The sequence below is a fragment of the Phragmites australis genome, chromosome 2 (assembly GCF_958298935.1).
Source record: "Phragmites australis chromosome 2, lpPhrAust1.1, whole genome shotgun sequence".
Taxonomy (NCBI): domain Eukaryota; kingdom Viridiplantae; phylum Streptophyta; class Magnoliopsida; order Poales; family Poaceae; genus Phragmites; species Phragmites australis.
The window spans coordinates 13,535,230-13,549,164 of record NC_084922.1 but is presented as its reverse complement, the minus strand read 5'-3'; the positions used below and the strand labels follow the sequence as shown (position 1 = coordinate 13,549,164).

At 47.6% G+C, this 13,935-nt stretch overlaps 1 protein-coding gene across 1 annotated transcript; it reads left to right on the top strand.

The window, feature by feature from the left end:
• The first annotated feature begins 3,356 nt into the window (after positions 1 to 3,356).
• LOC133909879 (outer envelope pore protein 16-2, chloroplastic-like) lies at positions 3,357 to 4,762 on the top strand. Its single transcript, XM_062352420.1, has 6 exons — positions 3,357 to 3,624; positions 3,747 to 3,818; positions 3,933 to 3,964; positions 4,106 to 4,139; positions 4,225 to 4,292; positions 4,411 to 4,762. Exons 1-6 carry the CDS (start codon positions 3,447 to 3,449, stop codon positions 4,555 to 4,557), a joined length of 531 nt encoding a protein of 176 aa, XP_062208404.1. The 5' UTR covers positions 3,357 to 3,446; the 3' UTR covers positions 4,558 to 4,762.
• Positions 4,763 to 13,935: the final 9,173 nt, after the last annotated feature.

Sequence of the window (13,935 nt, the reverse complement as noted above, 5' to 3'; positions counted from 1 at the left end):
GCAGGTACACACGCAAAGGCCATCTGGCTGGCAACCTCTGGGCAGATCGCTTGGCCCCTTACGTGGCAGCATGGGCCCAAGCGCTAAAGGATGTCGTGGAGGAGGCCCATCCCCACAACGAGCGAAACTTCAACGAGTACCTACGGTGGTACGTTCCACGTACACGCACACGGGTCACCTACACCCCTGAGGGTGTCCGGCCCCACATCGCGTCGACAACGGAGGCATACCCGGTGCATTGGGACCAGGACGTTGCTTTAGCGGTAAGTTTTTCTTTGAAGTTAGTAGTCCATACCCAATGAACAAAACCATATATTGTAATTGTTTTTTCCTGTTCGTATCCGTAGGCAGATATCATTTATGATGTATATAAGGATGCAGCTGGTGCCATGGACCGCCTCCGGCAGGATACATATTGCCCAAATTTCACCTAAAAGATGGACCAAAAGAGCATTTGGCGAGGTTCATCGCTCAGCGTGGAGATACTTCTGGAAACGCAGCACCTTAGTGCGTCGGATGTTGCGAGCTTCATCAAACGGGGTTTTCGACAAGACCGCGCGTGCCTTAAATCTTACCTCCTGCCGATCCACCACAGCTGTAGTAGGGGCGCCTCCCAGGTCTAGTGGTGTCCACGCCGAGTCGTCTCGGTGGTCAGATATGCACCGTCGTTCATCCATGTCAGCACCCACACGACCCTTTTTACCACGTCATGGAGGCTCGGAGCAAATTGGTACGAATTTTAATTTCGAACAACATTCAATAATATTCGTTACTTACTACTGCATTGATTATTAAACTTTCATTAGGTGCACCTACACAAGCCTCGACGCAGCCTCGTAGATCAAGCCCTGTGCGTCCACCCTCAGGTACTGGCGGCCCCCTTCATCCCAGTTTTTAATACTTTCAGCAAATTAAGGTAATATTGTGGACAGGTTAGTTCGGTGACGAGGCCGGTCCATCTTCAGCGGCTCCATGCCCGACCCCACCCGTAACGTTCGAGCCATACTACAGCACGACAGCCTGGCCTTCTTCTGCTGCACCGGCATACCACGCAGGTACAATTATACAATTTTTACTACTACTTCCAATACCACATGTTCATATCTAACATAATTATTTGTTTGTAGGCCCCTCCAGCCAGTACACATGGATGCCATGAGAGCCTTCACAGTCCTCCTACCCTAGTTAGGAGGATGAGGCTGGCCCGGATGCCGCATATGACCTCGTTCGTGACTTCTTCGGAGCACACCTGACTACGACGTCCTCCAACGGTCCCAGGTACCTAGTGCTCCCCTTTGGACACAGCCCACGCAAGACGAGGGCTCGACACCGGTGCTCCCTACTAGGCCTACCAGACATATCGGTCCACCCGATCCCCTCACCTACTCCAGGGGTCACGTGAGGGTTAACCAGCGGTATCGGGACCACGATGGGGCACACGGGCGACGGCAACGGGGAGGCAGTAGTAGAATTTTAGATTTTATGTAACTTACATATGCATATTCGCTTCGCGATGTACTTCTACGTATTCAGACACGTTTACTCTTTATGGTCCACTTAGCATGTCGTAACTGCATTTCGTATTCCAAAACGATGGCATCCTAGTTGCATTTCTTAATCCGATATGACCACAAGCTATATTCTGTCGTCGTCATTATATCTTACAAAACAACTTATGCAACGAGTGATACCTCGCTTACTCTGTTGGGAGTATTACTTTAATCACGAGGTGACCACACTACTAAACTTTAACCATGACATGACAACACATGCGTCCTTGCACAGGCTTTAGACAAGAAGTGACAACATTATCCAGCTTTTTCTAAACAATAAATGACAACACAGGTACCAATAAATGTGGAGTCTCTGACCATCATCAATGACACAACTTTCCCATTCTTCAAGATAGAATCCGATGCTCCTGCCACCAGCTACGCCCCTGCACTCACTCCTTTCTTCAAGAGCGAATCTAATGCTCCTGCCTCCCCCAACCATAATAGCCGAACCTCCTTACATTGATGCACCACTTATTTCTCAAATCTCTCAAGTGCAATGTCTTCCTCAGCTCCATTGAGCCCACCAAAGAAACATTGGGGGACTACCATACCTGAAGGTCTCGAACCACCAATGTGCTTCTGTGGTGACCTTTGTAAGCTCCACGAGTCGCAGAACATCTCATACACCTATAGGTTGCGCTTCTTCATGTGTGCCAACTATGAGTATGACAAGCCTCAACATGCAACAAATGGTTATCGACCGGTATGACAACAGATATCAGCCTCATCTCTTCCAATTTCGCACCCTGTTTTACTAACCGCTCATCTTGTTCTATTTGTTCAGTCCCCTCCACCGCTCTGTGATTTTATTCAATGGCTCGACAATGAGCAAAATGACGCACAGAAGCAGTGGATCGATATGAACATGAGGTGGAGAAGGTAAGTGTACGCACGTCGGGAGTACGAGCAACAGCAAGAGGAACTTCGCCTCAAGCTGGAGGAAGAAGAGCGTATGAGGAAGGCGGCGCACGACCGTACCGTGGCTCAGGCTTAGGAGGCTGAGAGGGAAAGGAAGCGGGAGAGAGCCCGCCGTGCTAAGGCGGCAGGTCCCGATGCCCTCTAAAAGGGAAAGTATCCTAGATGCACTCAGTAGAGAGTATCTAATGTAACCCGATATACTTTCACTCCCTAAGGCATGTTATGATTAGGATCGACACACTAATAAATAGGTCTTAGTGAACCGTACATGCCACATTTATTTCCTCGTCGTGTCGTCACGGTTACAATCTTATATAATGTTTTCACCCTATGTTTAATACTATATTTATCGTCATTCGCACCCTATACCCACGTAATATGCTGCGAGTGCTAATTACTGATTTTTTATTCTCCGACTATTACATATCCTACTCCAAATTTAAATTTTAAATTTTCTTAAAGCCCTTTTTTATTTCTTGAATTAAAAAATGATATTTTTAGGAAAAAAAAAAGGTACTAACTGCCCCCTCAGAGGGCGCGGTTAGCCCCCTTGCCGCCCTTCGAGGGGGTGGTTAGGCCTCCCGCCGGTTAACGCGGGAGGCCTAACCGCCCTCTCAGAAGGCTTAGTTTTGCAATTTCTCCTACGGAAAATCTATTTATTTAAATTTTTAATAAAAAATATATAAAAAAACTCCCCGTCCGTTTCTGTCTGCCACGCTCCGGTTTCTTTGGTACGGGAAGCCCAGGAAACACCCGTGCGTGTCCACGCGCGCCGCAGAGCGCTCGCCACGACCGCGGACACGTGCCGGGCCTCGTACACGCGTCAGGCCGCCTCGCGGCGTTAAACCCCGGCACCGTTGCCTACAAGGCTCGGCACTTCTACTGCTGTGTCCTGAGTACTAGTGGTGAGTGGTACGTGTCGAGGCAGCGCAAGCGAGCACAGGCGAGGGGAGCGCGAGAGGCAGTGGAGAGATGGGCAGCAGGCTGGACACGCGGACGCTGAAGGACGAGGTGGCGAGCATGGACAGGCCGTGGCTGCTGGACCTCGGCCACCCGCTCCTCAGCCGCGTCGCCGACAGCTTCATCCGCGCCGCCGGTGTCGGGGCCGCCCGGGCCGTCTCGCGCGAGGCATACTTCGTCACCGTCGAAGGTACCTGCTGCCACCATCTTGCAACACAAAACTCTGCAATTCCTACACGAATGCCGCGTTCAGATTCCTCGTAGCGAGAAAAGGCAACGACTTGTGCTCATGTATCATGGCACGGTTTGCAGGGCTTTCAGGAGGTGACACGGCTGGGCTGGATGCCAGCGGCCCGAAGAGGAGCCATTTCTCCAGCATCAGAGGTACTAACGATCTGAATCTGAAAGGACACGATCGCCGGCCGTTTCGTCCTCTTAATTTTTTCATTCAGCCAGAGCTAACATGTTTGGTGCTTGTTTCGACATCGCCGCATGCAGGGGATGATGGCCAGAAGTCGCTTGACGCAGTGGTAAGTGGCCAGCCCACACTGAGATGAGATTTCTTCTGCTGCTTAGTTTCTTGTCCCTTAGACCGACCGCTCTCAAAAAAAAAAAAAAAAAAAAAAAATCGTCTCTCTATGATGACTCATGCCGATGTTACGCCTTTGCAGGTCAAATCGGCTGGCAAGGAGGCTTTCCAGTGGGGTTAGTGTTCAAGCAGGGAAACTGCAATATTTTCTTCTCCCCTCTTCAAAAATAAATCTGAAGTACAGCTCCGTTTTCCTGGCAGGATTGGCAGCCGGGGTTCACTCTGGGATAACGTACGGCCTACGGGAGGCTAGAGGATGCCATGACTGGGTGGGTGCCATTTCCTAATCTAGTTGCTGTTTAAGTTTTCAGATCAAACTCTAAAATGAGGAGTTCTCAAGGGAAAAAAAAGTAAAAACAAAGTAACGAAGTGCATCTGGTTCTGCAGAAGAACAGCGCGGTCGCAGGTGCGATTGCCGGCGTGGCGGTGGCGCTGACGGGGGACGCCGGCGGGCACTCCGATAAGATCGTCCATTTCGCCATCACCGGCGCCGCGCTCTCCAGTGCCGCGAGCCTGCTCTCCGGCATATTCTGAGCGCCGGACACGGGGTGCATGTTGTCCGGTTAGGCTCGAGGGTTTAGCATAAAAAGTTGAATTTCAGCTCATCAACCATGAAATGTATCCCAATGTCCATGTTTCTCTTCACCTGCTAGCTAGGCTGGCAGGATGCTTTTCCAGTGTAATTGTTGCTTCGTTTATGTGTTTCCAAGACAAACTAAATTGTCTTTTCGAGTTGGAATCTTCTTCATTGACTAGAAATGCCTAGAAGTGACGCATCTGTGACCTTATGATCCATCCATCCATGTGGTTCGAGAACGTGTAGAAGCATGTCTTTTCTTTTTTTGCGAAGAGAAGGGAGATCTATTAATGACTCAAAGACGTGGTTACAATCTCGAGCAATAATTTGTTCTAACACACGCTGGAGTTTTCAAACGCCACAATGCCGCATGTCTTTTTCGCTTTGCCAGCTGTGTGAGTTCATGAGCCGCACCATTCTGCTCCCTCTACACGTGTTTTGCCTCAAAATCTGGTAATCGCCTGCTTATTTCCACTGTTTCCTTGATGATAAAGCTCAAACGGGATCGATGGCATCCGGACTATTAAGAAGGGCCACCACCGAGCTGCAATCTGACTCTAGCACCGCCTTCTTACGGCACCACTCAACTGCAAGGAGTATGCCATCTCTACATGCAAGTGCTTCTACCTCTTCAGCATCTGTACTATTGAAAATCACCTTCCAGGCCGTGAGTTCAACCTTCCCTTGGTCATCCCGTACGATGATCCCGATGCCTGCATCACCCGTGCATGAGTCGTAGGCACCATCCACATTAATCTTGACCCAGTTCGCTGGTGGCAGCTCCCATCTCGTACATTTGCTCTTCGGTTTCTGTTTCTTGTGTTTCTCTAGAGATATATATCGGCTTCTTCCCATTATCATCAAAATGCCCGTTGTCTTGCCGGACGGAGCACCAGTACTCGCATAGAAACTGGACAGAAGCTGCGGAGGAGTTTTGCACCCACTTCCCCCCCCCCCCCCCCTCCCCACCACACATCGGTGCCCAGGTTATACGGCAACACAAGAAGCCATTCCGGACCTGAACAAATGAAGTGACGCTCATCCAGTAATAGCCACACGTTTCGCATGGCATTTCTGAGTGCTCGTGCATGAGGACTGATAGGGAATGGTCTCACATGTCTCTTTCGGATGGTGAGTTAAAGATCTCCGGTGAACATTATTTACCGATGAAGAATACAATTATGTTATTTTAGAAAATTTTAGATGACAAATGGACCCTTTAGGCAAACGACTCAGGCCTTCGGAGGTCAACCGAAGGTCAACTCGTGACGACCAGTATCATCGTAGGTGAAACCTCTGGCGGACCTTCGTAGGTTAACCGAAGGCCAACTCGTGACGCCACGACGAAGCCAACCGAAAGTACGTCGAAGGTCCCATTTGAGATAGACCTTTGGGAACTCGGCCGAAGGTGCGGCATTCACTAGAATCCATGTGATGGTGAAGGGTACAGATGTAAATATGCTAATATACTTAGGATTGTACCAAAATATCCTAGAATATGCTATAAATGTGGCAAATAGAGGGGTAATGTTGTAAATTATTATAGAGAGTGGTTGAGTACGGGCTATAAATAGGCTGGCACTATAACTGAAAAGACAGATGACATTAACAATATTGCACAGTTTCCTGTAATCGTGTCACATGAAACAGCCTTCGATTCCCATTGAGAAGCCGAAGGCCCATCCCTGTGTTCGGTTACCCTAGTTACTAACAGCTGGCGCCATCCATGGGATTGAACATTGCGAAGTCATGCCACCTAAAAAGAGGTTGAAGCCACCCGGTACATCAGCAACATTACCGGAGCAACTGATTCCAGTAGGGGCTTCGGCCAAAACACTCACTTCGGTTGTGTCAGAGCCAGTCAACACTTCGACCGGTGGAGCTGACGGCGACCAACAAGGACACAATGCTGTAAATATGGTGGTCCCAGGCGATGGCGAAGCTCGTCACGAAGAAGCTCTCCAAGAAGATGCAAATGCAGCAATACGAAGGGTAGAAGCTAACCTTCGTGCCCGCTTCGAAGCTTTGGCAAGAGAAAGGGGAAAAGCATATCTTGTTGAAGAGTTTGACGACTTCAATAACTTGGGAGAGTATGAAGACAAAGAAGAAGAAACTGAAGAAGAAAGGGCGGCCATGCTAGGATCCGAAGAATTAGAGAGGCAAATTGCGCAGAAAAAGCGTATGTTAGATACCTTGGCAGCGAGTCGGAAAGCCGCTGAGTATCGCCGTCGATCTAACGAAGCCAGAAGAACTCTGAAAAAAATACAAGAAGAAATCAACAGGTTGCAATGGGGGGAGGGGCGAGCAGACCCACGTGATCACTCATTCGTCAGCATTTACAGTACGGCTAATGCGAGACCTTCAACATAGGTCACACGTTGGCAATACAGAATCACCACTCTGTTGGTTTACAAAACGAGTCATGGCCTTCGGACTTCAAGATGTCGAGAGTGGTGATGTTTGACGGGGAGTCAGATCCAAAGGAATTCATTATGACACAACGCTGGCGAAGGCTTTTGTGTTGGCGGTCAAGGGAATAGCAAGGTCGTGGTACTCCACTTTGCCTTCAGGATCTGTTTACTCATGGGAGCAATTGTGTAATGCCCTTTATAGTAATTTCCAGGGCAATTGGGCAGAGAAGGTCACCATCGGCAACCTATTCGTAGTCAAGCAACAGCCGTCGAAGACGCTGCAGAACTATATGCGTCACTTTATGCACGTTCGCTGCCAGGCGAAGGGTTTGAGAGAAGATACTATCATTGACGCTGCTATCCAGGGCATCAAGGGAGGACTTTTGGGAGAAAAGCTTATACGCAAAAGACCAGAGAGTGTCCAAGAGCTCTTCAACAAGATGGAGGAGTATGCGAGGTTTGAAATGGACCATCTTTGGAGGAAAAGTGAGCTGGCAACGTTGAAGACATCAAGGCCAAATTCATCAAGTAGGGACCGGACGCTGGCCACTCGAGGGACAAGCCAAAGCATACGAAAAAAACTGAAGTGTTTGAGTACACATCAAAGCAAAAAGAAATCAACTAGATAGACTCCAGACCAGTTGAGGTCGTGCAAGAGTTCATCGAAACACGAGATGGGGGTACTCGAGGCAACCGAAGTGGTAGAGGTCGAGGCGGTCAAGAAGGATGGGCTCCGTGGGACCCAGCCACATTATACTGTGAGTTGCATGGCGAAGGTGCTGGTCATAGGACTAAGCAGTGCTCATAGGTCATATCCATGAAAGAAAGCCTAGGGAAGCAACCTTTCGATCTCGCAAGAGTCGTGCAACATGCCGCACATTTTAGACAGGGTGACGCATGGGAATCCAATCAGACCCATGGCCCAAACCCCTCGGCATTCGCTAATCAGTGGCGACCAATGGCTGCACCGTAGCCATACGTTCCTACACCTTCGACTCCGTCGAACTAGACTTTTGGTCAGATGATAGCTTTTCAAGTATAACTCATACCCCTTCTGCCAAGACCAGCAATCGAAGCCCCTCCAGAAACTAGCAGATCGGTGAACACAGTAAACCGTATATTCAATGTTTTATTGGCACTGGAGGATCCAGTCAGGAAACCGAATCGAAGAGACAATAAAAAGAATATATGTGGAAGGTTAACCATGTCGATATAGGCCCTACTTATGTTCGTTCGAAGTGGTCTCATGTACCCATTACCTTTTCACAGGAGGACATGAGGGTCCTAGATTACCCGCATAAGGACGCATTTGTCATCACTGCAAACATTTCAGGAAATGAAGTGCACAAAATCCTAATAGATGGCAGAAGTTTGGCAGACATCATCTTTGCCGAAACTTTTGATAGGATAGGTCTGCAGCGAAATGACCTTCGGCAAGCTGGATCCCCGTTGCTAGGCTTCGGGGAAAAGCAATTAACGTTCTGGGAAAAATAGAGATCTCGGTTTCATTTGGCGAAGGGTCAAACTTTCGGACGGAGGATATTATCTTTGATGTGGTTGATATTATCTATCCTTACAGTGCAATTTTCAGACAGGGAGTCCTAAATAGATTATGAGCAATACCACAACTTGGGTATTTATGCATGAAAATGCCCAGTCCAAGAAGTGTCATAACTGTGTTTGGAGATCAACAGGTGGTCCGTAGAATTCAAGTGGGAAATACTCTAGGCAGGCAAAATGCACATGTAGTAGCAGGACCTCCGATGAAACCTGAGGAATACGAAGAACAGTCGCAGACACAGCGGGTGATGAAAGCTAGACCCGAAGGCCAGACCAAGAAGGTGCTGCTATGTCAATACAGGCTAGATAGAGCAATTGCCATTGGAGCTAAGGTCACAGAGGAAGCCGAGCGAAGGACGATATGGTTCCTTTGCAACAACAAAGAAGTCTTCACTTGGTCGTTGAAGGATTTGCAAGGAGTCAATAGAGAAATCATCCAACATACTCTAAATGTTGACCTGAATGCAAAGCCAAAGAAGCAAAAGCTTCGGAAGGCTTCAAAAGAGAGAGATGATGCAGCGAAGGCTGAGGTGCAAAAGCTGCTTGACGCCAGAGTGGTACACAAAGTGTTGCATTCTGAGTGGCTGGCCAACCCGATGCTAGTCAAGAAAAGTAATGGCAAATGGAGGATGTGTGTAGATTTTACAGACCTTAACAAAGCATGTCCGAATGATGACTTTCCTTTTCCACGTATTGATCAATTGGTGGACTCCACTGCTGGCTGTGAGATGTTGAGCTTTCTGAATGCATATCCTGGGTACATCAAGTTTGGATGGCAAAGGAGGACAAGGAAAAAACAAATTTTAAAACCTCCTTCGGTATATATTGTTTCGTAAGGATGGTCTTCGACCTTCAAAATGCTAGTGCCACCTTCGCTAGATTTGTCCAAATAGTGTTGAAGTCACAGCTGGGGCAAAATATCTCAGCATACTTTGATGACATAGTGGTCAAAAGCATCAGAGGGGACAAACACCTCGCTGACCATTGAGAAACTTTCAAAAATCTGCGAAGTGCAGGACTAAAGCTAAACCCAGAAAATGTGCATTTGGTGTACGATCTGGAAGGTTGCTAGGCTTCTTGGTCTCAAAAAGGGGCATCGAAGTAGATCCTCAGAAAATACAAGAAATGCTTAACATGAGACCCCCCTCCCCCCGGAGTAGGAAACAAGAACACCGCCTAGTAGGAAGATTGGCAGTTATAAGCCGGTTCATTGCCAGATCCACCGAGTGAAGCCTGCCTTTCTTCAAACCTAAAGGCTCTCACCCTTTCAAATGGGGGATGGAGCAGCAGAATGCCTTCGACGAGTTAAAGAAAATCTGATGAAGCTCACAACCCTATCTAGCCTAGATCCCAAGGCTGAGTTGTTGCTACACATAACGGCATCTCCTTTGACAGTAAGTGATGTACTTGTGCAAGAGATGCAAGTAAATGACAAATTGCAGCAATTTTTGGTATACTATGTTTCAGAAGCTTTCGTAGGACCAAAGAGGTTCTACTCTTAGATGTAGAAGATGTCTTACACGCTGGTGATGGTATCGCGAAAGCTTCACCATTATTTCGTAGCTCACAAAATAACAATGCCCACCTCCTTACCCCTCCGCGACATGTTTGAAAATCATGAAACCATAGGAAGAATTGGAAAATGGGTCGCAAAGATTGCACCATTCATGTTGGCCTTCGTCACGAGGACGCTGATAAAATCTCAGGCTTTAGCGGAGTTTTTAGTAGACTGGATGTCGCAGGCCGAAGCTCCGGAGGAAATCCCGTTAGACCCAGTATGGATCGTGTATTGTGATGGAGCCTGGGGGGGGGGGGGGGGGTTCGAGTGCTGGCGTGGTGGCGATGGTATCTTCACCCTTAGGTGTGAGGTTGTGATACGCAGCTAGGCTTGAGTTTCAATTGACAAACAACATCGCAGAGTACGAAGCAACTTTCCTTAGGCTTTGTAAGGCACGAGCACTGGGCGCTAGGAGGATCCTGGTCAAGACAGACTCTAGGGTGGTCGCAAGCCAAATTGACAAGACATTTCAGGTGAAGGAGCCAGAACTTGTTAACCATGTGGCAGCAGTGCGAAGCATAGAAAAGCATTAATTGGGGTTTACAGTCAAAAGCATATCCAAAAATGACAACTTTGAGGCCGATAACCTCGCAAAGGCCGTAGTGCAACATCTGCCAATTCTGTCGAATGTTTTTTATTAGAAGTTGAAGGTGCCAGCTGTCGAGGCCCCTTTGCAGGTGACACGTTCTGTCACTGTCATTGAGGGCGAAGACTGGCGCTCCCCTACAATGGCCTACCTTCAAGGCTACTACGATCCCAAAGATCATGTGGAGGCAAAGTGTATGGCGCAAAGAGCTAGAAACTATAAAATTGTGGGAGCCGACTTGTACAAGATGAGAGTATATGCACCGATTCTTTGGTGCATATCTCAGGCAGAGAGGCGGAACTTGTTGAAAGAAATACACGAAGGACTATGTGGCTCGCATATCGGCACTCGTGCACTTGTTGGGAAAGCATTTAGGTAAGGTTTCTTTTGGCCGAAGGCCATCTCTGATGCGGAGTCCACATTCTGAAGCTGCGTGAAGTGCCAATACTCGGCCAAGGGCTCGAACAGGCCTTCGACAAACACACAACTCATTCCACTGATCTAGCCCATAACGCAATGTGGAATTAACATCATTGGTCAGTTATCAGCTGCCCCAAGAAATTTGCGCTATGCTATCGTCGCAGTCGAGTACTTCTCCAAATGGGTGGAAACAATGTCGTTGGTGAACATAACATCGCAAAATGTCCAAAAATTCTTGTGGCAAAACATCATCTGCCACTTCGACGCCCCTCGTGAAGTGACAGTTGACAATGGCACGTAATTTGACAGCGAAGGGTTCAGGAAATTCTGTGAAGACCTAGAAATTAAAGTCCACTTTGCGTCAGTATATAACCCACAATCAAACAGAGCTATGGAGAGGGCGAATGGTATCATCCTACCTGGTGTCGCAAGGCGTCTACAAGGTTTGCCAAAAGGAAAATAGATTGAAGAATTGTCGAAGATCTTGTGGTCAGTGAGGACAATGGCAACAAGGCCAACAAGATTCACGCCATTTTGTTTGCTCTTCGGCGAAGAAGCGATGACTCCAGAGGAATGTAAAAATAAATCATTTTGAGTCATGGCTGAATCAGCTCAAAGTGATAATTGATATCCAAGGATGCACTGGAGGAGATTAGAATGCAGGCCATCGAAAACTTGATAAAATATCAGGAGGAAACTAAAAGATGGAGAGACAAGAAAATATCCCTAAAGGAGTTCATTCCTGGAGACCTAGTACTGCGAAGGCTTACCAATGCTTCAACTGTGGGAAAATTACAGAGCAGGTGGGATGGACATTTCTTGGTAAAGACTTCTATGAGGCTTGGGTCTTGTCACCTGGCTACTGTCGAAGGGAAAGAGCTTCCGCACACATGGAATGCTGGCAACCTTCGCAAGTCTTATGCATAGTGAAGATCAAAAAGGTGTCTTCGTACTAATGGGTGAAATACCCGCAACAGTTTTACATTTATGCAATTTTAAATTACGCATTTCAATCAAAACAATGTATAGGTGTTGTACTCTTTTCCTCACGGGGGGAACCTTTCGTCAGGGTGTGAAGTTTTTAACGAGGCAGTAACCTTTGTAAATCCTCTTTAATATATATGAAATTACCCCTAAGAAAGCACGTATATATGTGGAATTTATGCATAATTCATCATCAAAGTGGTGCAAGCCTTAGATAGAAGGAAGCACACCAATCAACAAAAGGAGGTGGGCCAAAGACTCGCCATAAAAGTCGTGGTATGGAATGTCTAAATAGAAGACATCTTACATTTCGTCTTAACACGGATGCAAACCCGTGGCAAAGGTATGAAGCATATACGTTACTTTGTAGTTGTCCTTATTCCAAAGCATATTTATTTTCGCTCTTATGGCAAGTTAATTGTTATTCAATTGCACCCAAGCATATCTATTTAACGCATGAAAAAGCCAAAGTGCTTCCCGACCTCCAACAGAAGGCGACACACCTCTCGACTTAAAAGACAGGGGCTAAGAGTGCATGCCCCCGCACCTAAGGTAAAAGAGACCTTCGGAAGAAAAATTCGAAGTGCTATCCGACCTTAAAAAGAAGGTGGCGCACCTCTTGACTTAAAAGACGGGGGCTAAGAGTGTCTGCCCCCGCACCGAAGGCAAAAGAGACCATCAGAAGCAAAAGTCGAAGTGTTGCTTGACCTCAAAAAGAAGGCGGCGCACCTCTCGACTTAAAAGACAGGGGATAAGAGTGTCTGCCCCCGCACTGAAGCCAAAAGAGACCTTCAGAAGCAAAAGCCGAAGTGTTGCCCGATCTCAAAAAGAAGGCGGCACCTCTCGACTTAAAAGACGGGGGCTAAGAGTGCATTCCCTGCACCAAAGGCAAAAGAGACATTTGAGAAACAAAAAAGCACTTAACCATTTCCGTTTTATAATAATTATTAAGTAAAAGTCGAAGAGGATGGTGTTTTTTTTCGATCGATGCTTCGCGCACGTTGCTGTTGAAGGTCCTTTTGGCTTTAAAGTGGGGGGGGGGGGGCATCATTTTTCGATCGACACTTCGCGCATGTTGCTACTGAAGATCCCTGCGGCTTAAAAGTCGGGGGAAGGGGCAGCGTTTCTTTGATCAACGCTTCACGCACGTTGCTGTCGAAGGTCCCTTTGGCTTAAAAGTCGGAGGCACGACGTTTTTTTGATTGACGCTGCGCGTACATTGCTGTCGAAGGTACTTTTGGCTTAAAAGTCGAGGGGGGGGGACGGTGTTTTTTCGATCGACGCTTTGTGCACGTTGCATCCAAAGGTCCTTGCGGCTTAAAAGTCGAGGGGGGACAACGTTTTTTCGATCAACCCTTCATGCACGTTGTTGCCGAAGGTCCCTTTGGCTTAAAAGTTGAGGGGGGCGGTGTTTTTACGATCGACGCTTCGCACACGTTGCTATCGAATGTCCCTGCTGCTTAAAAGTTGGGGGCATTTTTTTGATCGATGCTTCGCGTACGTAGCCACTAAAGGTCCCTATGGATTAAAAGTCGAGGTGGGGACGGAGTTCCTTCCTTCGACGCTTCGCGCATATAGCTGCTAAAGGCCCGTACGACGTAGGAGATAAGGGGAGCGACGATCCAGTAGATAGGTTCAACATGTAATGGAAGATAATAATCACTGCAAACTCAACGAGTTTATTCCGCAAATTCATCGACACCAAGATCTACAAAGTCTTTATACCATCGGCTGAAACAAAATTGAAAGTCAATGCCCTGACTAGCATGAAAGGGCTATGTTGGATCTAACGGGGATCCAATATAGCTAGACAAAG

Coding starts and splice junctions, on each gene's coding strand:
- LOC133909879 (XM_062352420.1), top strand. CDS start 3,447: ATGGGCAGCAGGCTGGACACGCGGACGCTGAAGGACGAGGTGGCGAGC. Junction 4,140..4,224: donor CAAGGAGGCTTTCCAGTGGG/GTTAGTGTTCAA, acceptor TTTTCCTGGCAG/GATTGGCAGCCGGGGTTCAC. Junction 4,293..4,410: donor CTAGAGGATGCCATGACTGG/GTGGGTGCCATT, acceptor CTGGTTCTGCAG/AAGAACAGCGCGGTCGCAGG.